Raw genomic sequence first — 26,427 nt, forward strand, 5'->3', positions numbered from 1 at the left:
ATTAACAAAGGTGAGATGAAAAGAGGTTTGTGAAAAGGCACATGCTTAGCAAACATTCAGGGTAAGTCATTGTTATTCTATGTTGTTTGAGCTTTGGTATAAGTTTCAGTTCACTGAATCTTTTCAAATATTTCACCAAGATGCTCTTTTCCAAGAACTGGAGTAGTTTTAAAGCAGTGAAAATGTAATTTAGTGTATGTTGTCCTGCTTTTTGAGGAGTGTTAGCAACCAGAGCATCAGACACTGACATGCTGCCACTGATTTTCGCCATTTTTACTTTGTAGGATAGTTTTAAAAGTAAAAAACACACACACGTCCTTTGTTGTAATTACATCTTTATTTCATAATATCTCATTCATAATGGGGTTTGGCAAGCAACATAATATACCTTTCATGAGAAGTGCATACTTGTATGATTAGGCCATAAAAATCATACGGGCCTGCTGTACAGTGTCTTGGAGGAGTGCTTTTTTTTCAGCACCAAAAGAAGACATTCTGTAGATGATGTCTGTGTTTTCTGTAGATGATGTCTAGCTCTCCAATTCTTCATGTTCTTCACATTCACTCAGTAGTGACATGTCAGTAGCCTATGGTCTTATATCTATATTAACTGCAGTCCTGATAAGACACAGATTCCATATGCAATAGCTTGTCATATCACAGTTGTCGGGAAATGTGAGGAAAGTCATTTCGATGTTTTGTGCCTGTTTGCTATCACAATGACATTTGCTACTTACAAGATGGAAACAATAAATAAAAAGTTTGCGCAGTGCCTGAACTTTTTTGGAACAAATGTCCTTGACTGTTACAAGAAGGCATGCAGTCAAAACATATAAATAGAACTACAGTGCGTAGTATCTCAAAGGTAATAAAATCTGTGTCACAAAGACGTTATTCATTAGAAAAAAAAGTTACTTAGTTGCATGCAGAACGGCAATTAGAGTTTGGCAGTGTTGTGCTGCCCCCTGCAGGCAGTGCCAAAAATTGGTTTCCGAGAGGAAATTCATCAGAGATGACAGCAGGGGGGTTTCTCGTGTTTTTTCATGGACAAATCCATCACATTGTCTTGATTTCTTATTGGATGTTCGATTGTTTCATGTGTTCATAGGCGAAGGCTTTGCATACATGTGCCTTGCCAGAGGAACAATGTGCACAGAGCCAGATTTCAACTTTGACCTTACATCAAACTGGCACCAACTCCCATTCAGCCCTTAATCATTGTGCCACTTATTTTTGCAGTCCAAAATCTGTCGATTAATGTTCTTGTCCCCTGCACTTCGCCGGGCTACAATTTTATTTTACATGGGCGCTGCTTATGTGTGACCTAAAAGAGATGTGATCTAAGAGTGATGTGGTTAAATCCTCATTACCCCTAATTTAATATACCCACTCACTTTTCACTGACAAGTACCATTAAGACGGTCAAATGCTTTTCATCAGGAAAGGTAAAGCAATTTAAATCCCAAACTGTGATTTGTGTCAGAAGAGTGAATCTGTTGCATTACACTTAGAGAGACAGAGAGAGAGAGAGAGAGAGAGAGAGAGAGAGAGAGAGAGAAGGAAAACGTATATTGTATCTTTGCATAACAAATATTGTTTACGTGAAAAACAGCATACAAACAAACATGCTGTCAGCAGGAAGCTCTTTTGCAAATGTGTTGTTGTACAATCATTACTCAAGGATGACCACAGATGTGATCACAGCTAACGAGTTATTTCACAACGAATGCTTCTTCTTTTCCATCTTTCCTCCTGTTTTTAACCGCTTAGCCTAATGTGGTACGCATCAAGACACTCTTACTTAACTTCACGCTTGATACTTCATAACACTTCATTTTGCCAGTTCTTGAATTTTATACATAATTCAGTTCACATGTTTATTTCCGTTATATAATCTTTGTAGTCCTGAGGGTCTCTAGTACTGTACTTCTGGTTAGTAGATGTTTTACCATAAATCGCTAGCATTATCATGATCCAGAATTTTTAAGATCTTAAATAAGAATATGTACAGTTTGTGTTTAGTGCCATATTAGTGTTTTGTGTTAGTTGCATTTACGGTATGATGTGTATCCATTTATACGTCATTCATTCAGTCTTTATCTACATTGTAACAGGTTCTGTGCCTTGTCTCAAACAGAATCATGTGCATAAGGTGGGTCATGACTTCCCTGATGGATTGGAATGAGCGTTACAGTCAAATGTGTTGACTGCAGTAGAGGATATTGTGGTCTGGGGGTGTACGTAGAAACTGCGGCTGATGATATCATGGCAAGACATCAAGGTCGTTGTTTCATTGGACCATCAAAGTTGTCGCTTGAGTGCTTTTTTGGCCCTGAAAAGAAACACAGTTTTTAAGTCAGAATGCAGATGAGAATAGCTCATTTAAAAGAGTTTGGGAAAAGTAAGAGACTATTTCTAAAGTTGTACTTAGTCAGAAAACTGGTGTGTGTGTGTGTGTGTGTGCACGTGCGTGTGTGCATTGTATATAAAAAGAAAAGTGTGGGTGGGTATTGGTTTTGGCTGACTTTAAACGTGCTTGCAGGTATAAAAAAAAAAGAAAAAACCTTTTGTTTGTGCACATGCTAGGACCTGGCCTTTGGTAGTTTCATAGAACGAGTGGGTAAACCTACCCGTGTTATTCAGCCACCGCCACACCTGCACAATTATCCTTACTCTCCGAGGCTATAGCTAAATACTCCGCCCTGAGTGAGAGGGAGGAAAAGAAACAAGAGTGGACAGAAAAGAGTAAAGACCAAAGATGTAGAAACACAGAGAGAGAGAGAGAGAGAGAAAGGGACAGACAGTTGCACAGCTAGGAGTGTAAAGAAATGTTCTGAATTCCACAACAGGAGCAACAAAGCCAGAAAAGTAGTATTCAAAGAAACCTGGAAATACGTAATAGCTTAAAGAGAAGGGAAAAAAAAGTGGAAGTACTGAGAAAGGTACAGGATAGAAAAGACTTGAGAAGAAAAGGGTTTCTGTTTCTGGCCATTTCTACGAAGAGTTGTGATCTGAAACGACCTAACTGACATACCAGAGAAAACAAGTGCACTCAGAGATAGTGTTACACAAGGCATGTCCATTCTGTGCAACTGTCAGTGACGATAAGAGGAGGAGGAGGGGAGTACTCACGCGCTCTCCCTCAGCGCCTCCTCCCCTGCAGCCGCTATCTTCCTGTAACAGTACACCATCTCCACCACCAACCAGAGCTGGAGCCCGATGATGGAAACATACATCATTACTTCAGACAGGATGGATGCCATTCCACGAGTGGCTAGAGTGAGTGAGTCAGAAAGAGAGAGAGAGAATAGAGAGAGAGAAAGAGATTTTAAAACTGTCAGGTATGTATAACAGTAAGGATGTGACTTGATCCCTCTAATCCAGGGGTGGGCAAATCCAGTCCTGGAGGGCCGGTGTCCTGCCGGTTTTTGTTTTCACCTCTTAGCTACCTGTTGATTTTCACTTTGAAAACAGGTGTGCATGCTCTTCAGCCAATCAGAGACTGTATTTAGTTGGTCGACAAGAAAAACAGCAGGACCATGGCCCTCCAGGACCGGATTTGCCCACCCCCCTGCTCTAATCCAAAACAAGTCATTATTTAGTCAAGTGTAATACCAACTTTCGACCACAGGGTTTCAGTGGTTCTTACAAAATAGGAGGTCACAGTTCATTAGGCACTGTAAGTTTTAACATGAGATCATGCTTTGCTGGAGAACCCAGCGGCATTTTTGGAAAATTACATCACTTTTGGTGAAGATTACAGCACATGATATAAAGTTAATACTCCACAAATATCCTCTATGCTGTCACTCTGAATTACCCAAGCTACACAACAACCGTATCAGAAACCTACAACGTGGCATATTCAACAGTCACTGTCAGATCTTGGCATGAGATGCTTTAATATGTTATGACGACTGTGACACAAGTGCTGAGACTGTCCAGTGTCAGTCAGCGACAGCCACTGAGTCTAGCAGCATTTTTCTTTTTTCATTCTCTCTGAATGCCTACGCTAACAAACCCAAACAATATCCTATTTTACAACAAACATCAATACGCACGCAAATGCAAAAGCGGTATGAATCAAAGCTTCAAACAATGATGCACGACCTGTTGCCTTGGCAACAATGTTTACTTAAGAGACACAGAGGACACAATTCAGGTGTCCTTGCTTTTGATAAACCCAATCATACCACCTTATTTACAGTGTTGAGTCATCACACAATATCCACTGTGTGGGCACACCTTTTGTGTCTCTTCCCCTCTTATCTCTTCTCTTCTCATCTCCTCTCCCATTTAAAAATAATGTTTTAAAAAAAATCCCCTGCCTGTCTTTCAGCATCCTCATTTTTCACTGCTCTCCAGGGATAGATCTTGACATCTGGACAGCTCAGCGTTGCCCATTCTCTGCTTTATCGCCATGGAGCAATGAGACTTGATTACAGTCAAGCAACATCACCCTTGTATCCCCCCCGCCACCCTCCTCCCTCTCTCCTCTCACTTACCCTTCCCCACCACGTTGAGAGTGATGAATTTGGTGGCGTTGGTTTGGAACTCGTAAGAGGGGAAGGTGAGGGTGCGGTCAAAGTGGCAGCGGTAAGTGCCCGTGTCATTATAGGTGACGTTGAGGATATAGATGGAGCCATCCTGCAGGTCTAAGGTATTCTTACTTCCGTTCCAGTCCAGACGATCTCCAAAGCGCTCCAAATCTGTGATCACTCCATACATATTCCCATAACTGTAGATCTGGACAGAAACCAAAGCAGGAATGCAATTTGAATATACAGAGGTTGGCCAACAAAGCATTAAAACGGAGCTCAAACGCAATTTCTCTGACTCTACCTGCCAGTAACAGATTAAAAAACAATACTGGAGGCGATTCCATACTTACAACCAATCTGCAGGTAGTGTCTACTATCTGTGCTCTATTCCTAATAGTCAATCTCGGCTGTGCAGCACTACTAAATGTGGTAAATAAAACACACCGGTTGTGATTGGACTCGTATCTTGATTACACTGAACAAGAGGGAAAACGATACAACCAGATGAGACAAAAACGTCACCATCTTTCCTGACTGCACTCTTGTAACCACCAGGAGAAATGCTTGGGGAGGCAACTTCACAAATGTCTGACAGAGGACCTACGCAATCTGCTGTTATTAGCGTCTCTGAAGAGAACTGACGTCTAATTCCTGTCCTGCAGGGACTTTGATTGAGTATGTTTCTTGTAAGGGAAACAGTTCTGTAGGTCCAATGCTGACACGAGGGAAAGGCTAAAGTCATGAAAAATGTATGGTCCTGCTCCCTCATGATAAATGCATTTCTCCCGTTTCACCGGAGAAGACCACTCCTTATCTCCTCTCTGATGTCACTGGAAACTTTTGCTCTTCAGCGTGAGGCTCGGCCTTCTTTTCTCTAAAATGCTCTTCATTATGTATTTACCTCTCACCTTGTTCATTCATTCTGTTTGAGGCTCTACAGCGTTTCAAAAGAAAAACAACTTGAAAGCAACCCAGTTTTGTATGAACAAGCACAGTGCAAAGGGGTAAATATTTCGCTTGGTCTTCACAGTCTGAGCAATACAAGCTAACGCCAAAGCCTTTCAGATCTCTGACAGGAACCTACTCACGTGTACAAATTCGCTCTCTCCTTCGGCCATGAAATGCCATTCCACAGAAGCTACGGCAGGCACCTCCCCCCTCATTTTGCAGGAGATGCAGCTCAGTTTGAAGCCTTCTCCAGCCACGGCCTCCGTGTCTGAATCGACTTCCACGCAAGCGCCGTGACACAGCCATGCTACGGGGAACACGACGGACGGTCAGATTCTGCAGTTGCAATTTCATGTTTCGCAACATTAAAATGATACTTGTGGTTGTTACGTGTTCGGTTGATGCCCGTTTTTTTTTTTTAAATTGTGTTCTGTTTGTGCTTTCTGTTTGCAGTCAATTGCAATTCTCTATCTGAAGTCTGTTAAGGTCTTGCAAGCATTCTAACAGTAGTGGGGGTTTTTTAAGTGCGTGCTCCCTGCATTTCTTGTTTCGCATGCTGGTTTTTTTTTTTTCCCAAGGCCTTTGTTCAAGCGATTTCTTGCATAGTTTATTTCCACTCATTATTTCAGCAGAGCTGTATGTTATTCTGAATTATCTGCGAAACATATTGATAACGCAGGTTGTTGTTTTTTTTTATCCTAGCTGAAGAAAATCTTTGGTTTGCAACACAGGCCAATGTAAAACAAGGGGTTTTGAGGGGAAATAAATTGTCAGCATTGAGTGATGCTGGTCCACATCCTCTTGCAGTTTCATCTCTCACTAACTTATCTACAGTCATATATAGATGTGTAGGTCTCTATATATGCCACTGAGATTGCATTCATGGATTGAGAGTAACACACCTGTTTGTCCAAGTGTCTCTCTCACACACCGCAAACGTCAGTTTCGACCGAGGCATCTGCATCGCTTTTAGCAAATGATCCATTTGCTATTGTCAACCCTGACCTCTGGAGAAGTCTTTGACTGACCGTAATGAAGTGAGGTAGAGCAGACACATTTGTACAGATTGTCAGCGTGGCAGTGAACACAGCGGGATCTAATCAACCAAAGTGAAATACAATGCACTCATTGAGAATTTGTTTTTAACACTAGAACCATCCTCTTGGGCTGTTGAGTAATTATTCATGCTCTTAAGGGTATCACTCTTTTTCTTTAAAACTTCTGGAAACAACGACTGTTTTTTTTTTCCCCCCCCTAGCTGAGGGAACTAGGGAAGAGAAAGAAACGGGATCGTTACCATCCTTTCAAGGAGGGCTGAGATGGGGTGAGAAAAGGGGAAAGAGGGAAGGACAGGGAGAAGAAAGAAAGCGTGTTAACAAAGCATTCTACAGTTACAGCAACTGATGACTAGTACGTCTAGAAAGGAAAAGGAAGACGTATAAAGCTTGCTGAAGGACTGCAGAGAGGAAAAAGAGAGGGGGAGAAGGGGGAAGAGAGAAAATTATCAACACAATATTATCACAGGCTATTTACTGAGAGTCAGATGAGGAAGATTAGCAGGGTGGACTGTCCATGCTGATGTACAGAAAAATGCATGACGGACACCAGTGGTGTTGGGGCATCAAAGAGGAACGTTCTGGACCTTTTCCCCTGACAGAACGGGGATTAATTATGATGCTTAAATGTTTGCTTAAATAAACTGCTTTCAACACAAGACAACAGCTGGATTACAGAGAGAACAAAATATATCATTATGTGACAAGGTTGAAAGACACACAGAAGGACAACACTGAGAAACATTAGTGGACAAGCACAAGGACACAGGACTGTAAAGAATGGGGAGAACAGAAAGAGAGAGGAGAGACAGAGAAAGAGAGAAAGAGAGAGAGAGAGAGAGAGAGAGAAGACACGAAGAGACAACAGACATAGATAAAGTGAGGCTTATACATCATGCAGACACAGCAACCCTCAGACGTGCCAAGGACACCCGCCTTAATTTTAGTGTTACTGCTCTGTTATGGCCATTGCGTAACAAGCATATACAGAGATTACGTTATGCAACTCATTTTTCAGAAAATGGCAGATTAGGAGAGAGAGAGAGCAGGCATTTAATCCATGCTATTAGTGGACACATCCACCAGTCAAAATGTTGCCCTCTACACAGACACAGTCTTAAAAATAAAAGGCTTCATTTTAAGTTATTACAGAGGGATGTACGGATTCCACACAGTCTCTTCCTCCTCCGGGAGACAGACAGAAAGAGGAAAAGAGAACAGAAAGAGAGACAGAGAAAGAGAGAGAGAAATGGAAACACCAGCACCGTAACAACATGCATGTTTCCATGCCAGCCTTTCTGCTTATATGAAACATAGATGTACACACTGTGGTGTCTGGAGAAAATGCCAAACATCCTTGACATTTCCCTGGACACTGAACTCCAGGGGACAGACTTTCCATACATACAGAAGGCTCATTCATGTCGACTTGTTTTTATCATCTTGTTTCTCAAACAAAAGGTTCCATTCACAGCATCCGCAAGCAGTCATGACATGGTCCACCAAAATTAGAAATCTAGCACGCCACAGTCCTTTTTCATTTTCATGCATCTCTTTATATTTTACAAAGGAATTAACAAAAAATCGTTCGCTGAAGTTAAATGGTGACTTTACTGGTCCAGGGTAAAGACCAATGACATTTCCGGAGGCACTGTACATCTAGAACAAGGCACAGGATTCCTCCTATTGCACAGTGTAATCTGCAACTTCTCGAAGAGCAGAAGACTTGCGACTAGCTCTTCGAAAAAGAGATGGGTTTTAAACTGCATTTCTGAATACGTAACTTTAATTAGTTCTCCCTTCCTTGGCCTCTCAAGATCTAAATGAGGATTTTAGCAGGTTCTTCAATCTTTAATTGGCACAGAACAGCCACTCATTTATCCCTGTCTGCCCTTGGACAGAATTAGAATGTGCACGCCCCAGCCCAACCACACACACACACACACACACACACACACACAAACACACACAAAAGAGACACACTTCTGCACATGTAGTGGCATTTTGCAGCTAGACATGTGGAGACCTGCGTCACTATTGCTGCCGGAATAAAACAGTGAAACATTTAGCAAAGAACTTGCTATAAACACAATTGCCCTCTCCTCATTGGTCTCTGTGTTTCTATGCCTCTCTCTCACTTTCTATGCGCTCATCTCCCTCTCATTCCCATTCTCTCTCTCTCTCTGTCGCTCTCTGAGATCAATAGGGTTAAATCATTCATTACTGCCTGTCCATTCTTCCCCTCATTCTCTTCCACACCTCCTGGTTAAATCCACCAAAGGAAACACTTCTAATTAAGATATTATTATGGAAATATTTGCCTCGTTGTTCAGGCACTTATGAAAGTACAACACGCAAGATGCAGAGTTAGATGAATGACATCATCATATTTTGCATCTCTGCCCGTTTCTGTTTTTAGTGGCAGACACCTGATCTTTCTCTACCTTTCTCTCTCTCTCTCTCTCTCTCTCTCTCATTATGTGCGGTAATGGGCCTTAGAAAGGCAATCCAAGGCACGGAGACAGCAAACACACTAATGGAATCCATTCCTTCCCTCGCTCTAATTTCTCTCTCTCTCTCTCTCTGTCCCACTATCATTCTTCTCAAAGTGCTTAATATTCCACTGCGGCATTCTAACATAGCCTCACGCGTACCTCGCTATCTCTGAACATCTTGAATATCTTCCTCTTACAAAAACCCATTCTCACAATGCAAAAAGAAATGGCAGCTAAAATAGCAAAGTCACAGACAACAGCTTATGATCCAGCTGTTCATGAACACACGTGACAGAATCACAGCTGGAGTCTCTCTCTCATCGCTCCCCGGTCACACAGAGAGAACAACTCTAAGCCCTCATGTTAATGTCAACCACACACAAGGGGAGGCGACGTGCTGGCACTGACGTACAGAACGCTATTCAACCCGCTATCTTATTTTAACAGTGACTGCAGTTTCGACCGGTATCACCGCTAATGTGTTTAAACGTCACTTAATTACCCCTCGGCAAGTAAAGAGCCACCAAGACTGATGTGATTTTCCAGACTAACTCAGATTACAGTCAAAATGGGGAAATCCAAGGCATTCCTGTTTCAAGCCACACCGTTCATTTGAAGATCATTTAAGGAGAAAGTATTTTGCAGAGGCGTTTGCCTCAATTTTGCATTTGATTACAACAGAAAATATTTTTTGTATGGCTCAATATCCTCGCAATAGGTTTGATTTTTATGCTGACGAAAGTTTTCAGAAAATGATCACTACAACCTCTTCCACCACGCATTAGATATTCTCATCATTCAGAAACTAAATTACTTATTCTACTGACACATCTGCACGGTCAAAAATTCATATGGGACAGTCCTACTTATTGCACACAATGCAGTATAATACATCTGCCCTTACTCCATTAATTTACCTCAGTCATCAGCACAGCTGTATCACAATGTCACCATTAACTCATAGGCAGCTTTTCAATGAATCTCTTTATGTTGGCCTCATCAACAGATAAATGAAAAAAACCCTAACACTGTGAGCTTAGGACAACCTTTTCAAAAGTAGGAAAACTTACACTTTAATTCTATGTAGATATCTGAGTGATATCTCGCATGAAAGAAGTACAAGTGTGCCTTGACGCTCAAAGTATCTCATAAATATTCAATGACAGGATCCTTCAATTTCTGCTTGCCTGTTTATCGGTATATTTATGGACTAATTGTCTGTCCTCACAACAGCTCCCACCTTTGAATGACTCAATCTATCAGATTTTACAATCCGATTCAAGGACATCGGTTGAAAACCTTTCTGTCAAATGGTAGCTTGACTGTAGCGGGTCATTTGGCTAGCTGTGTGATATAAGGAAACCACCGGAACAAGGGCTGTGGTTACATAGCACTAAGCAGCTCTCCCTGTGGCTATCCCCTCTTCTGTCCTGCTCTCACTCTCCAAATCCCAAATGACCATCTTCTCGTCAGTCGGTGTAACCAACCCCCCTTCTCTCCAGTCTTATCTTCTTTAACTGAATGGGTTCAAATGTTCCCAGTCATCTAAGCTTCTGCCTGGGTCATCATTCACGATGGTCAGTGCCACAAAAACTGGCTTACACAAGCACCATTACACAACAGTCTTACTTCTTTTTGCCTGTGCTGTCATTTTTCCTCAGTTGTCTTGCTTCCTTTTTAATTCTCTGCCACGATTCTGCAATCTCCTTCGGAATTTGACCTTGTCAAGTGAGACAGAATGATTTTCTCCATAGGTCCATTGGTGCAGAATGAGATAAATCATGTTTAGAGTTATTCGGAGATGGTTAAGATTAATGTGATAGTCTTCACACCCCAAAATCAATCATTACACTCTGTTTACATACAATCCTAGTATGGTATTAAGGTACGCAGATTCTACACTGACACTATAGACTATACACACATAGTCAAAGATCACATGATGAATCTTCTGATCATTATAAGATCTGTGAGAAATATGCATAGGCAAATACATATAAGGTGCAAGGTTAAAGGTGCGTTTGTCTGTCTTAAACAAAAATACAACAGCTTATCAGAGTAAAAGTGCTAATAGAAATGTCACATTTGTGAACATAATTGTGGTTCAGAAAATGATCTTTGTATTCATCATTACTGTGGTGAAAATGAAACCACATTGTGATGTGGGTTTTTTGCCAAATCGCCCAGCCTTGTGATATGGTTTGGCATCCAATTGCTGGCAGATCCAGAAACAGTCGTGCAATCGTCTGCTTGCCAATGTGTTTGTCTTGGCTTCCTGTGAGCTGCATGACAGCATCAGTGTGGAGGACCATATGAGAGAGACAGTTAAAGAACAAGTGTTAAGAATCAAACAGCTACTGCATAGTCTCTCTCTTCTTTTTCTCTCACTTTTTTCTTCTCTCTTTCTCTTCTCTCTCCTTCTACACACATACACACACACACATATACATAGACACAAACAATTAGGATATAATTCAATTCATTCTTTGTACATGGGTTATCCTTACTTGGGGTCTGTTGCTACTCATAACATTAGTCATCTCATTGCTCAGGGGAAGGCACAAAATTCAAAATGTATGAAATGCACAATGAGGACAGAATGGGAATACCTTTCATCTAACCAATATTACCATCTTAGGCAATAATATGAAAGGCACAACTCACTAAACATGTGTGGTACTCTTTCCTGCTCCATACTTCACACTACTGCTTAAGGACACGTGGGACATTTAAGGACATTTACTACCACCATTTACACCAGGTTAAGATTATCTGCATTGGAAAACCAATAATATGGATGATGATTAGTAATAAGTGCACACACTGAAGGCTTTAGTAACATAGACAAATTACGGAGCAGAGTGGTGACACTTTCCGTCAGCTCTTCATTTTTATCTGTGCCGGTGGTAAAGTTCATATTTACTGACGGCACCCGTCAGTGATACAGTTACAGAATGAAAGAAGGAAATACGAAGCTGTTAGAGGAGAACAGTAATATAATGGACTCAGAGGCTGTGCTGAACCACTTAAGTCTGCTCTTCTTTCATACTGGCGAGTTTTTTTACCACCGCTTATGCCGTCCATTTAACTGCGGCCAGCCATCTCCTCGCATGCCTTCACGACAACAGCTGGTTCAGGCTTTTACTAAGCAGTCTGGGGAACTGAGGAATACCGCCCAAAACACAATACGCACATACAAATACACAACGTGACTAAACAGAGGTATTGTAAGACGAGATTCGTTTTAGGGGGCCATCGAAATGAGGACACATAGTGAATCCCAGGACTGCGTTGACACTAAAAAGGATGAGGCTGCTGCAACAAGTATGAAAAAATAACTACAGTGAATAACTACAGTGAAAAAATAACTACAGTGAATAAATATAAAATTCTAGGCTTTATTAAAATAACTACCATGAATAAATTTAAAACGCTATGTATTTCTAAAATAACTACAGTAAATAAATTTGAAACTATAGGCTTTATTAAAATAACTACAGTATATGCATTAAAATTTGTAACAGTAAATTAAAACCACTGGTTACAATCACACACTTAGCTAAAATCTCAGTACAGTGACTAAAAATATTTGTAATTCGACCCTGGACGAACCCTCATGCACAAAGGGGGCTGACCTTTGTCCTTGGCATGTCCCGACACAGATAGATAGACAGACAGACACAGATAGTTAGGTTTAATTTACCTGTGGCTCATGCATGCCACGTTACCGGAGTCAAGTCACAACCCTCAGTACACTTACCGTGCATCACACACAAGGCGAGCGGAACCAGCAGCAGCCGCACTGCAGACATCTTAACCCAGGAGACGCGTTTCTTTTCTGGCTCACACACGCCCACACAGACAAAAACACACACACACCCTCACACTCACACAGCTGACAGGGAGAGATCTCTGCAGGTAATCCAAAATAAGGCAGGAGTTCTGTGAAGGAAATGTATATCCTTGGCTCTCTGCGGAGTAGAGCCAAAACGTTTAAAAACAGGACAAAGAACGGGACACAAGCAGGCAGGGGGGAAGCCAAGAGTTTGAGGTCTGTGTGTGTGTTTCCAAGCAGCTTCACACTCCAACTCAGATGAAAACTGTCTTTCTCCTTCTCCTCCTCCTCCTCCTCTGCAGTGGGTGCTGGCTCTGTGTAGGATGGAGCTTGTAGTGCTAAAACAGGGTGGTCAGCACAAGCTCCTCTGGTCTGTCTCCTCGATCTCAATCAGTCTGTCCACTAAAGAGTCCAGCTGCTCAGTATTCAGTTACCCAGAGACAGAGAAAAACCAGGGTGCCAGACACACAGACTCAGGTTTCAGAAAGTAATTGTTTTCAGCGCCTTTCTTAAACTATTTATACCCTGGCCACGTGTAGAGGGCCCCGTCGACACACCCAGCGTATGCGGTTTTATGATAAATAGTTATGCGTCCTTTTAACTCACATGTGCAAACTCAAATCCAATATCTGGACTTTAAAGTGAAAAATTACTGACAATTGTCCAAAAATAATGTATCTGTGAAAAGATGTATATCTGAGGTTAATGATTTCTTTAAATAATCTATGTATAAGATGTCTGACAGAATTTGTGCAAACAATGGAAGACTGGTGATCTGAAATATATTTGTGCAATGAGACTGTGCAGTGAGATTCAAAGTCCTTTGAAAGTTTGAGATTTAAAGAAATGTGTTTTGAAATGGAAACAGTTCATTCGACCTGAGAAAAGTCTTTCGGTGGGATAATTCTTGGTCCACAGTGAATTAATCTAAAATGACAAACGGAAGCATGAAAGTAACAATGTGTCTTTGGCCATATTTCTACATTCCCATTGACACACAAACTGTTATTGCTGGCCTCTTTTTATTGCTTTATAACGTGACATATGCGACACGCGAAAACTATCTCTAAAACTATCTCTCTCTATGTGAATATACATATATTTACTTCCGAAAAGATTCCCTCTATAAAATTAAGTGATTACCTGATCTACATGCAACGTGTAGCAATTAATTTAATTAGATGAAATGTTCTCATGCAATTACTCCACATATTAATTACAAATGTTCTTTCCTTACAATGCACTCCAGAGAAAACGAGCTTAGCTGTCAGCGTCTACGGTTCTTGACTTTGACATGAAGTATTAGGCCGTTTGCTCATTCCTTTGACAGTCGTAGTGGCCGTCCACCTTTACAATGACCTAATAGTCATTGGGGTTTACGCCATTATATCAGTGTTTATTTGCCAGTCAGTGACTGCCTGTCGAATCTTACAAGCAATATAATTTTATTCAGTTCCAAATATATTGTCCGTGGTTGACTATTCAAAGGGTTTTGGAACCGATCCTGGCCTGCGAAAATTGTTAAATCATTCAGTCATCTTTGACGTATGCTAGGTGAATTCAGCTACATTCCATCGTCGTTTGCACAAAATTAGCAAGGTGTGACGAAGCACTGCGCTTAAACCATCGAAATATTTTTTAACTGGGGGAAACCCAGTAAACTGTAAAATATGATGATGGTTCTAGTAATTTAATTGGAAATGTAATTATACCGGATTTGTAGGCTACAGAGACGAGCCTACAAAACGCAATTAATTTTATTTTTAAGCCTACCGTTACCGATAACCTCCAGTATCTGAGAGGAAAACGTTCCCTTTTCACGTTTGTTCTTCATCAGATTTTAGCCAGTCCTCTGCTATCCTTCCTTTTGGCTCCATAAACTGTTCTGCCGTTGAAAGTCACCTCCCGGTTGCACCGTTAAATCATTCCGCCAGTGAGCCTGGCCAACCTTTGCCGTGGGGCAGATTATTTAATGTGTAACGGAAATTAACAAATCGAATGTTAAAACGAGCGTGCTCGACCTCAGTGCTTATCCCACAATAATGCAGGCAACAAATATTATTTCACTGGGCAGCGCAATCTCCTGTTAGATGAAGCCATCGAGTGCAATGTCTAAAACTGATGCGTCGGCGAAAACGCATGGTCTGCACGATGGATGCTACATTGATCAGCCCTTGGGATAGGGGTAGCGTAGAGGGAAGATGGGGGAGGGAGGTGGGAGTGATGCATTGCAGTGGTGGGATGGGAGAGGTGCAACTGCAAGTTGTTATGGCAACGTCGATTTAATGTTTGTTGATAAACATAAGGGATGCATTGTGTTTTTTTCGTGACGTTACAGACAGACATGAATGAAATACCTCCAGACATCACATTGTTCAATTGCTATTCTTATGCAGGAGCAAAATGAATATACGTCCACAAACGGTTAATAAATGGTGGTTATCTAATTCAGGATACAAATACGGTGGAACCCTAACGTGTTAATGAGCAGTTTGACAACAGCAAGAGCAATCCTAACCCGGTGGTATACTCTCTCTCTCTCTCTCTCTCTCTCTCGCTCTCTCTCTCTCTCTCTCTCTTACGCACACACAGGCATACACACAGAGACTCTTCAGTCTACTCGGCTGATAAATGAGAGAAAGAAAGAAACTTTTCTTTAGGCAAAAATAACAATGAAACTAGCATTATATGCAAGGAAATTTCAGATTTCACCCACCTCTATTTAGTAGAGCTGAGGCCACTTATTAGAGAATTGGACACCTGTAAATTGTGCATATCACTTGCGTAAACAGTTTTACTTTTCATTTGTGACTGATGTAGCAAAATATAGGAATAGATCCATCCGGGAATCTGTGCTGGATACCCAAATGAATTACAGCTGAACATTTTTAAGGTTCTTCAGTTGTTACTGCCCTTTAGTTATGTTTTGGTTTGTGACTATGCAAAACACTCCCATCTGTCACTTTAAGAGAGAGAAGAGTATAAAATTAAACTAAAACATGTGTGGAATATATATCTACAACACCTTTTTACAGGGCATATATTTAATGATATCTTTCTGGCATTGGTAAGGATTGGTTGAAGTAAATGTATAGATTGCTTAGGCTTTAGATTACTTGCTTTTTTTTCTTGGATTTTAATTCTGTTTACTACCACCAAATCAGAAAATCAAATGTTTCCCCACATTGTGAGAACTCTGTTGTGCCCCTAGGGGGAGCCATTGTTCACACATGTGGTTTGTAAAAATCAGTGGTTATTACATTATTTAGAAGAGCATTACTGTCATCAATCAATGGTTTAATTGAGCTGGTGGCCTCTTCTGATGATAAATACTGACATAATGAAATGAAACCATAACCCATTTTAGTCTCGAAGGAGATCATGATACACAGACTCAATTTTGTTTAATAACTGCATAATGTACCATGCAATAAACAGTATAATACAGTATGGGCTTCACTGTGGTTCAGTGGTTAGCGTTGTTGCCTAACATGGCCCTGGGTTTGAATCCCAGCCATCCCAGGTCCTTTCTGTTAGGAGTTTGCATGTTCTCTGCTTGTTTGCATGGGTTTCCTCCAGGTGCTCTGGTTTCCTCCCACCATCAAAGACATGTGTGCTAGGGTTATGTTGACCGAGGCGCTCGCAAAAAGACCTGGAGTCGGTCCCCAGGTGCCTGCGGCTGCCCACCTAGCTCCTAGTTTGTGTGTGTATGTGCTCACTGGTTGCTCACTGGTGTATAGGATGGGTTAAATGCAGAGGCTGCATTTCATTGCTCATTGCTCTGGCTTGTGTGTGACAAAGTATTTCTTCTTCCTCTGATACAGATATTAATATAAAAATTACTTTGTCAACTTAAGAAGTTCACAGTATTAAAATATTATAAAAATAAAAAGCAATCTGAAATATTCCGTCACCGTTAGAGCTACTCCAGAGAGATAGGATTTGAAACATTTTTACATCTGGGTAAGACAGACTCGCCCTCCTGAGAACACAGAAAACAGAGTTCCAGTTTAAAAGTCCAGTGTATAGGTATAGATCTGGGGACTGGTTGTTTACGACAGCAGGATTTCAGCTATGTGCTATAGAGTAGCAGTGAAGCATAGTTTTAAAGGACTGAGTCATGGAAGGTTTGGGGTAGGATAAGAAGCAATTTAATAACTATTCAGAATTTGGGGGAGGACACATGCAGATTTTGAAGGACAAGAGTGATAAAACTGTGCCATTAAGTCCTGGTGAGTATCTGGACAGCACCATGCAACAGTCTATAAGAGGCTATACTGGTGACTGTCACACCTCTGTATCCATGTGCCTCTCCTCTAGCAAGTCAGAGCTCTGTTTTACTGCCTCATTAACCACCAGTCCAACCAGCTCACGATCTAATCACCATCTTCACCTGTGTCATTTTCCCATTATGTCATTTTATATACATACATACATACATACATATACATATATATATATATATATCTGTGTGTGTGGGGGTGTGTAGGCTATACTCCTCAGCTCCTCAGTTTCCCTCAGTCACATCCCTGTACCTGTTCAGCTTCCTTGTTCTATGTTCCAATACATTTATGACAGTGCTTCCATAAAAAATGGCTGTTGTAATAGTCCAACCTGGAAGTTAGGAAGTGATAAGTAGTAACATGCAGAGAATAAAGAGGAGGGATCCCAGGACTGAAACATGTCTGATGTTGTATTTAGTTACGACACTGTCTTATGCGGTTTGTAAAATGAGGCATTGTGCTCTTATAGCTTTGGTCTACAGCATATTTAGATTCCCACAAGGCAATCAATGTGTATATTTGGAAGCCTGTGTTTATGTATATGGTATAATGTTTTACCTTTATATGTAAATTAATTTGCTGACCATGAGGAAAAACAAAACACAGCACTGTCAAACTCTTCCTCTTACTGCAAAGTTGTCACTGTAATGTCATGTGCTGTATGATTTGTGTTTTTGATTGCAAATTGTTTTACATTTACATTCATATTTACAGAGAAATGGTTCCATCCAGAGTGAACAGTAGGCTAAACAGATGGCAATAATGAGCTCATAACCATTCTGAGCCGGTATGATTGATGCTCATCATGCTTTTTTCATACTGTATGTGTTACATCGCTGGTTGAGAAGGAAGTTGTATTTTCAAATAAGAAACATGTATATCGGCAAGAGGAGAAAAGTTTCATTGCCCTCCCCTGCTTGGGTGCCTGATAGTAGCTTACACTGATCAAAGACCCAAATTTGACCATAGCCATTATTGACAATAGAGCAAAACTTGTATCAGGCGAGCAGTTTTCAGTGCAAGAAAACTACAATTCCCACAGGAACAAAATCAGTTTGACCTTCTACGTCTCCCTTACGTATTACGACAAAACGTCAGTTGAACAAATCTCAACATGGAGGACGGTGGAGTAATCTTGGAGAAAGCGCAGGTAAGGTGACAAAATGATGTGTTGAGCGAAAAAATCTAGGAACTACTACACTCCGTCCACCGGCAATTCGAGCTTTCGATTGTTTTCATCTCGTTGTCCGGTATACCTATAGAGTGTTCAGCAGATGAACTTTATCTCAAATAAAATGTGCCAATTCATTCAGCCCGCAGTAAATGCTCCGTCATGCAGCCACTCTTTAATACACTAACCACGTAGCATTTTCACTCGATAACAAATATATATGATGATGGTTTGACATTATAGTTTGGTTATAGTTTCTTTTACACAGGGTACCGCCAAAATTAAGTTATATCGAATTTCAGTTTGTGTCACAGCAATTGGTTTGTTTTGTTGTGAGATGTATGCTAAAAACTAGCCAACTACTGGTTGTGCGGGGAAGTGGATAAACGCTAGCTATTGCAGACGGGTAGCTAGCATGCTAGCTAACATTTGCAAATCTAGCATTAGCAGAAATGTTCAGTTATCGTTCGTTGGACTAAACCAGACGTTTGTAACATTACAAACATGTCTTTAGCATTTCTATAGTAGCAACATCAAAATGTTACCTAATGTCTAATTTTGTCAAGGAGACATAATTAGATAACACGCCGGGGTAAGAGTCGGGCCGCTAATGAAAATTGAGTGGCATCCATAATTCACAATACCATGTTTGACAAACTTTATTCATTAGGACGACGTACCTGCCATGCTAAGCTCGCGCCCTCAGACAGGCCTATCCTTCTTGGGTCCAGAACCAGAAGATTTGGAGGACCTATACAGCAGATATAAGGTAAAATTTTGTCATCGATGATATATTTATTCACACCGTCTTGGTTGCGTTAATACATTAGAAGTCAGTCTTAATGCTGTTACTGTCTGGAGTCTGGATTTAGTCTTGATTTTCTGAAAGAGTTGACTGAGGTGCATCTGAGATATTTCTTTGTAATCTGACGATGAAAATGTCTTATTGTCATGATGGAATTAATTTTAAAGACAGGTTTAAACCAAATTGTTGTCGAAATTCACAGAGAACGTGGTGGAAGATGTATAATTTGGGGTGCCTTGGTTAAATCTTGAGGTTTGTTTTTTCTGTGCTTTAGAAGTTGCAGCAAGAGCTGGAGTTTCTGGAGGTGCAGGAGGAGTACATCAAAGATGAACAGAAGAACCTGAAGAAAGAGTTCCTCCATGCACAGGAGGAAGTGAAGAGAATACAGAGCATCCCTCTGGTCATTGGGCAGTTCCTGGAGGCTGTGGATCAGAACACTGCCATTGTTGGTTCCACCACAGGTAAGGTCTTCTGTTCTCAGCAATACACAATGCAGTCTACACAGATATATTTATCACATTTGTAATTCTCAGATGCTACAGAGAATTAGGAGAAGCTGTGAGAGAAACATGCATTGTCCCTTCAAAACATTTTTTATGTTTTAAATCCAAATTTAAAAGAACATTTAAGGTCAGGCTTTACTTTAAGTGTACTTTCCCTGAGCTGACTTAGAGAAGCCAGTACCTTTTGGATTCAGTTGATACTCTCTGTTTAATTGGCCAGATATGTTAATCCTGACTGAAAATAAGCAAGAAGTTTCCCCCTTGATGGCTGAACTGAAAGTTGCTGAGAAACAAGTGGAAATGGAATATCATATGTCTTTTTTTTTTTTCTATTAGAGTCTTAGTTCACCAAAACACTAAAGAGAGTGTAATGGTATTTCACTTAAGACTAAAGGGGAATTGTGAATCTGGAATGTTTTTTATTTCCTAAACTCCATCTCCACCTCCTTTTTTTTCCTTCCTCTTCTTCTTTTTTTTTTTTCCTCCCTGAAATGTTTTTACACTTTTACCTTCCAGGTTCCAACTACTATGTGCGTATCCTGAGTACCATAGACAGAGAGCTGCTAAAACCCAATGCTTCTGTGGCTTTACACAAGCACAGTAATGCGTTGGTGGATGTGCTCCCTCCAGAGGCAGACAGCAGCATTATGATGCTTACTTCAGGTACATAGTGTCACCTCCTCTCAACTGGTTTGGCCTCTTTCACCCGGAGGTTTTTCATGAATATTATGTTTTCCAGTCCCATAAGAAAAACACCTGCTTTCAGCTTCTGCATGAGGAATTGGATCATTGAAGTCCCTTAAGCCTCTCGTACAATCATCTAAGCCTTAGATAAATGTGCTTTATACATTAAGTAATTGGATTTCAGGTATCTGTTTGTTATGTAAGATATTGGACCATTCCTTAGGAAACACACGTTCTGTGTATCAGAGAAAGCTCAAAAAGCTCATGTCTTTATATACTGGAGCAGAATGACAGAAAGCTTCAGTGTTTTGAATTGACATCACTGTCTTACTATATTTAAAGAAACTTGTGTCAGTCACTGGTGCCCTGACGCCAGCCAAAACGTGTGTGATAAAAGTTGGCTTGTTCTTTTCATGTAAGGGTCTCGTGAGTACGTGATAACTGAAATCATCAGAGGTTTTCCAAGAACTCACTTTGCCAGTTTGTTTTAGGGGCAATGAACACTGCTTTTGTTCTGAGAGAATTGCTCATCCGTTAATGTAGCTTGATCCTGCTCTTGACAGGATACATCACGCTGAGGTTGTGTACACACAAATATATTGAGACATAACTTACGTGTGGAATTATTTATTGTGTGAGGAAATGCCATGTAGTCTCAATGTTTATTCAACTCAAATTCAAAGGGTTCGTGCTTGCTCAACGGGCTTGTGCGTATGATTGAACGATAGCTGTAATTCTATGGCTGTTGACTCTCCACGTAGATCAAAAGCCTGACGTGATGTATGCTGACATTGGAGGAATGGACATCCAGAAGCAGGAAGTCAGAGAAGCAGTGGAGCTCCCTCTCACACACTTTGAGCTCTATAAACAGGTACAGTGTGTGTGTGTGTGTGTGTGTGTGACCACAGATCATTATTTACTGTAACTGCTTCTGGAACTGCAGAGTTTCTCCCTGTGAAAATTCAGTCATCTCATTAATTTCTCTCTTTCCCTTTTCTTCATCTGAGTAAATGAATTATAGCAGGTTGACTTGTCAGTTTGAGATGTGACTATTCATCCTACTTATATTTTTTATATTTTCAGATTGGCATTGACCCACCCAGAGGGGTGCTGATGTATGGCCCCCCAGGCTGTGGGAAGACCATGTTGGCCAAAGCTGTGGCCCATCACACCACAGGTAGACTCCTGCTTGAATTACAGCAATAAATATAAGAACAAAGGGCCTAGTTGGGTGTCCTGCAGTATGTACAACTACTGTGTGCTAATTGTTGACGTTGGTCTTTTTTTGGCTTTGGTTTAATTCCTCATCTCTCTTTCAGCGGCCTTCATTCGTGTGGTGGGTTCAGAGTTTGTCCAGAAATACCTGGGGGAGGGGCCACGTATGGTGCGTGACGTCTTCCGACTGGCAAAAGAAAACGCCCCTGCCATCATCTTCATCGATGAAATCGATGCTATTGCAACCAAGCGTTTTGATGCCCAGACTGGAGGTATGAAAACACTGTTTTTCTCATGTAACCCTCTTAAAAAGTCCCTTGAATATTTTTGCAGAGAGCTTCGTCTGAGGTGCAGTTTATCATTATAATTATAGACGTTTAGCTTTATTGTTACCCTTGCTGGTTCTCATTCATTTACGGACACAGTTGGTTCAAATGAGATTCAGCCCCAGTTCTTAAAGCAGAAAGAAGTCAAATGTTCTCTCAACATTGAAGGATGCCAGGACGTGGTCAACATTTAGTCTATTTTCATGAATGATAACATTCAAGTATTTCATGACACATACTATTTAAAGTATAAAACCCCAACACTTTTTTTTTTTTTTTTTAAAGATACATATGTGCTGAGAATACTCATGCTGCTGTGAACATTGCTATGTGCGTGTACACTTAGTCTCAAGTCACATGAAAAAGAGCACATTCTGGATCAAAACAGTATTTTGAATTTTTCTGAAAAATGCCAGTGATTTGACTCAGTCGACATACACTAGACTCCAAGCTAGTTCTCAGTGCAAGCTCCTCAAATGACATATGGTTAGTGTTGGAAAAAAGTGGAATCATGATGATTAAAATCAGGGGGGGGAAATGCATGGATGATAAGTAAGACTTAGTCTCATCTTACCAGTCTAGTCAGTAAATAATTCGTTCAGTTATTGAGGGACAGTTCCCCAGGAGTAAGTTTCAAATTTCTTTGTTTATATTGTAAAACTGAGTAAGTTTCGCGTTTCTTTGTTTACATTATGCATTTGCAAAGCCACTCTCTACTGTGGTTAAATGGCCATGAGGTAATGGTAAAAAATAACTTGACTCTTTCTTTTCCTCTTTCCCACCCGTAGCTGACAGAGAGGTGCAGAGGATTCTTCTGGAGTTGCTGAATCAAATGGATGGTTTTGACCAGAATGTGAACGTTAAAGTAAGTTAAAGAAAAAAAAATGAACAGTGCTTCTGTTTTAACACACTGTCCTATAGTGAAATCAGCGTCCGTTCATGACGGTTTTAATGTGTTCCAACTCAAGGTCATCATGGCTACTAACAGAGCCGACACCCTGGACCCTGCCCTCTTGCGTCCTGGTCGATTGGACCGTAAGATTGAATTCCCTTTGCCAGACCGACGTCAGAAACGATTGATATTCTCTACCATCACCAGCAAGATGAACCTGTCAGAGGAGGTCGACCTAGAGGACTGTATCCTTAGCACACGACCCTCAGTCCTGCCAGGACCTGTGCTTAAAACCTCAGTAAATATGGTTGATGGGTGTGTAAGGTAGATAGAGTTGTGTTTGCCTCTGACTCAGTTTGCGTATGAAAGTGTTTGTTTATGAAACATGTTAGGTGTGGTTGAACAGCTGTCAAAGTTCATGCAAATACAATCCACGATTTTCCGTCTGTGTAACTACGCAACGGAACTTTCTAGTCTAGTGGCAGACACGTGGATTCTTAAACAGCATTGAACTGATGTGTATTGAGTCCTCACCCAGAATGTTCAGACTTTCTCCCTGAAAAAATGCTCTCTTGATTTAACATTTTGTACTCTGAAAGGCAGTAAGTGTAGACCTTAACAAGAGTGCAGATGTTGCCAGACCAGACAAGATTTCTGGAGCAGACATCAACTCAATCTGCCAGGAGGTGAGTCATACTTACACAGCAGGATCTTCCTTGAGAAAGCCAGTCAGTCAGCTGCTGGGTTTGTGGGTTTGACAGCAAACTCTGTTATGGGTTTGATCTTTTCAACACATCTAATTAGAATGGGGTTGGGGGGGGGGGGGGGGGGGGGGCCCAAATGATTGCCAAAACACATGACCTGTTGTGGTAGGAGACAGTGTTGTATCAAGTCATGTTTTGTTTGATAATTTTTCATTATTCCATCCTATCACTTAGGAATTTTACCATCATGTTCAATATGCAGCCCTATCTGTCCTACTAGTGTTTTGAATTTGAAATTCTGATTTTATTTTTATTTTTTTCCCCTTTCTTCGTGGAACTCTTAACCCGGTTTCTTTTAATAAGGTTATTGACTGTGGTTGTTATGTAAAGCTGCTGGATTAGATTGTTGTGTCAGCAGAAAGCATTCCAAAATTTGCGTTTTGGTTGCAGTTCAATATTTGGCACGCTGATGTGCCAGGAAAAGTTCGGAGTGAAAAGTGAAATTGGATTGTTTTACACACAGTTCACAAAGCATCATAATTTTGTTGTGATTACTAGTCGGAGCATATTCTTCTTTATAAACCTGAATCCCAGGATGTTATGTTTTATTATTATTATTATTATTCTCAGTAGTTGTATTAGGTTGATCCATAGTAAACATTTTTTTTAATGTGTTTTGCTTCCTGTGTTCACTCTCTCTGTCTTTCTCTGGCCTTTGCTCTCAGGCTGGCATGCTGGCTGTGCGTGAGAACAGATACATCGTCTTGGCTAAGGATTTTGAGAAGGCCTATAAGACTGTTATCAAGAAGGATGAGCAAGAGCATGAGTTCTACAAATAGAAATGTTTTTCCATCTGAAATTGGCATTAGATCTTTCCCTGGTTTTTCTTTTGTTTTATGTTTTTTTTTTTCAGGGTTTATTTGTATGAACAGTATGTTATTGAGGTCTGACCCACCACAGACCTTGCTTTAGCTACTCAAGGTTCAGTGTCTAAAAATGAGACTGTGATTTCAGCCTTGGAACACGGAAATGGACAGAGACAAGCATTCACATCTGGAGTACGAGTTTTATTAGTCCAGCCAAACTGCTATGGGTCTGCCAGGATAATCTTGGTTGTGTTTCTTAAAATGTAATAACTTCAGTAATTGAGGTTTTTACACTTTAAAGTACTGGCTCTTGGCAGCTTGTTTACGTGTCACGCTTTATCTGACTAACTAAAATATCTCTCTTTGTCCAGTACTCCCCTGAATACACAATGTTATCTTCATGTATTGATATGATTCAAGTTGTACACAACAGTTAATAACCATTAAAAATGTTTTCCACAAAATGAATTTGAGCAAGTCTTTTTGTCAGAGCAAGTTGCTTGCTTACATTGACCATTTTAGGCTCTTTGTACAATGCGTCAACAAAATTACCGAAATACTGAGCTCTTAACACTGAGGAGGTTTCCCTATGTATGCAAAAGAGTAGAATTTAATATAGTACAAGTAATGCAGTTTTGAGGTGTGGTTCACAAGTGAAGTAAAACTCTCTGGGTTTCACAAAGACTAGGTCTATATCGAAACAGCTGTATAGTAACATTTTTCTGCTCATATACACAAAGGTTGAAAACTACTGTTTTGTGAAGAAACATACAGATTTATCCAGAGACTGTAGTGGTCACAATATGAATATCATTTCCAATATAAAGTCATACATACGGTACAGGTATCAGTACGCTGAGTTCGCTTTGTATCTACACATGCAAGAGCAGCTATCCGTCAAATCCTTTTTCCTGTTTCTTTTGACTGACCATGAATCAAAGCACTTCAGTCTTACATTGTAGTTCTTTATTAGACCACTAGAGGGACAATAGAGATCGGGGGTTCCTCTCTGCATACTTTCTGACTTACTGCCTCTGGCAGACATTCAACTGAGAACTAGGTGGGCTGTTTTGACTTGACTTGAGTAACACTCATTATTGGTCACATAAATTGAAAATAACGTACGGCGTCTTTTATTTTTCTTTTGTTATTTTATGCCTGTGGTTATCTCTCAACATGTGATAGTAACAGTAAGGCAGCTGTGAATTGTGACATCCGCAGAACACATCCCGCCGTCAACATCCAAACAGTACAGGCTGCTCCGCGTGGGTCAAATTGCAGAGACTTAATTTCCCCACGGGGATCAATAGAAAGTATCTAAAATATGCCCCATTGGTATTTGCACAGAGAGAATGCCATAGAGGTGCCACATCAGCATCTCAAGTTAGCTCGAGTTTCTATGGCTGGGACAGTTGCCAGTTTGGCGACTCTAATGACATTCTTGCAACACTAATGGCTCTACTGATATGTTCTCACCATATCACATTTTTTCTTGATAACGTAAGGTGTTCAAAGTCTATTGCTCACTGTCAAGTGAAACTCGTCCACCTTATGTGCATACATCTGCTTTGATTAGATTTCTTTTTTTTCGCTGAATGATGATTGAAGCGTTCTGGGCATTTCACCGCGAACTATATAAATCTTACTATCGTTATAGTGGCTTACCAAACCCGATATGTTTAATGACCAAATTGACTAAAGGTCAATTCAGTAACTGTTTATTCTTACTTTTCAACTGAGGAGTGAGATGTCATTAAAGTTATAGACGTCGAGTACCATCAGTATTTGCAATACATGGTGGTACTAGGGTATGAACTCGCTTAAGTCAGTCTTTAAAATATGGATGTATTTTGATACTACATAAAAGCCATTAGCAGTTCGAATACTACTGAAATGACCGATCGTGGAATGTTTAATGCTTTCATTCTAAATTTGGAGGAAGAAGGAAGAGATGAAAGGGGTGGCGACATGAGAGGTTGCGAGAATTTTGTACTCACAAATTTCAACCTCCCTCCTCAGTTCGCTTCACAGCCTTGCACAGTGCATCACTTCCTGTACATACAGAGAGAACAGGGTTGGCTTTAACTTCGTGAGAACAACACTA

At 40.6% G+C, this 26,427-nt stretch overlaps 2 protein-coding genes across 4 annotated transcripts; one reads left to right on the forward strand and one right to left on the reverse strand.

Annotated features, from left to right (window-relative positions):
- Positions 1 to 24,787, forward strand: psmc4 (proteasome 26S subunit, ATPase 4). 3 transcript variants are annotated; one of them, XM_030782027.1, is made up of 11 exons: positions 1 to 61; positions 18,999 to 19,097; positions 19,408 to 19,594; positions 20,153 to 20,299; positions 21,082 to 21,191; positions 21,404 to 21,497; positions 21,640 to 21,807; positions 22,650 to 22,726; positions 22,830 to 22,998; positions 23,384 to 23,439; positions 24,183 to 24,787. In XM_030782027.1, exons 2-11 carry the CDS (start codon positions 19,014 to 19,016, stop codon positions 24,294 to 24,296), a joined length of 1,206 nt encoding a protein of 401 aa, XP_030637887.1. In that variant the 5' UTR covers positions 1 to 61; positions 18,999 to 19,013; the 3' UTR covers positions 24,297 to 24,787. The 3 variants fall into 3 exon arrangements, with proteins under 3 accessions (XP_030637887.1, XP_030637886.1, XP_030637888.1); XM_030782026.1 differs by lacking the exon at positions 1 to 61 and adding an exon at positions 18,272 to 18,307; XM_030782028.1 differs by lacking the exon at positions 1 to 61 and adding an exon at positions 18,272 to 18,307 and having other exon boundaries at positions 19,501 to 19,594.
- Positions 2,636 to 12,860, reverse strand: scn1ba (sodium channel, voltage-gated, type I, beta a). Its single transcript, XM_030782029.1, has 5 exons — positions 12,800 to 12,860; positions 5,630 to 5,796; positions 4,506 to 4,746; positions 3,133 to 3,274; positions 2,636 to 2,702 (listed from the first exon to the last, which is right to left on the reverse strand). Exons 1-5 carry the CDS (start codon positions 12,849 to 12,851, stop codon positions 2,636 to 2,638), a joined length of 669 nt encoding a protein of 222 aa, XP_030637889.1. The 5' UTR covers positions 12,852 to 12,860.
- Positions 24,788 to 26,427: the final 1,640 nt, after the last annotated feature.

The sequence above is a fragment of the Chanos chanos genome, chromosome 8 (genome assembly GCF_902362185.1).
Source record: "Chanos chanos chromosome 8, fChaCha1.1, whole genome shotgun sequence".
In the NCBI taxonomy this organism is placed as follows: Eukaryota; Metazoa; Chordata; class Actinopteri; order Gonorynchiformes; family Chanidae; genus Chanos; species Chanos chanos.

What these genes read in the sequence shown, in the direction of transcription:
- scn1ba (XM_030782029.1), bottom strand. Translation starts at nt 12,851, where the DNA reads ATGTCTGCAGTGCGGCTGCTGCTGGTTCCGCTCGCCTTGTGTGTGATG. An exon ending in GAGAGAGCGAATTTGTACAC is followed by an intron (nt 4,747 to 5,629) that starts GTGAGTAGGTTC and finishes GTTTCTGTCCAG; the next exon opens with ATCTACAGTTATGGGAATAT. An exon ending in GAGGCGCTGAGGGAGAGCGC is followed by an intron (nt 2,703 to 3,132) that starts GTGAGTACTCCC and finishes CCTCTCACTCAG; the next exon opens with GGCGGAGTATTTAGCTATAG.
- psmc4 (XM_030782026.1), top strand. Translation starts at nt 18,272, where the DNA reads ATGGAGGACGGTGGAGTAATCTTGGAGAAAGCGCAG. An exon ending in ACTTTGAGCTCTATAAACAG is followed by an intron (nt 21,192 to 21,403) that starts GTACAGTGTGTG and finishes TTATATTTTCAG; the next exon opens with ATTGGCATTGACCCACCCAG. An exon ending in GGAGGTCGACCTAGAGGACT is followed by an intron (nt 22,999 to 23,383) that starts GTATCCTTAGCA and finishes ACAAGAGTGCAG; the next exon opens with ATGTTGCCAGACCAGACAAG.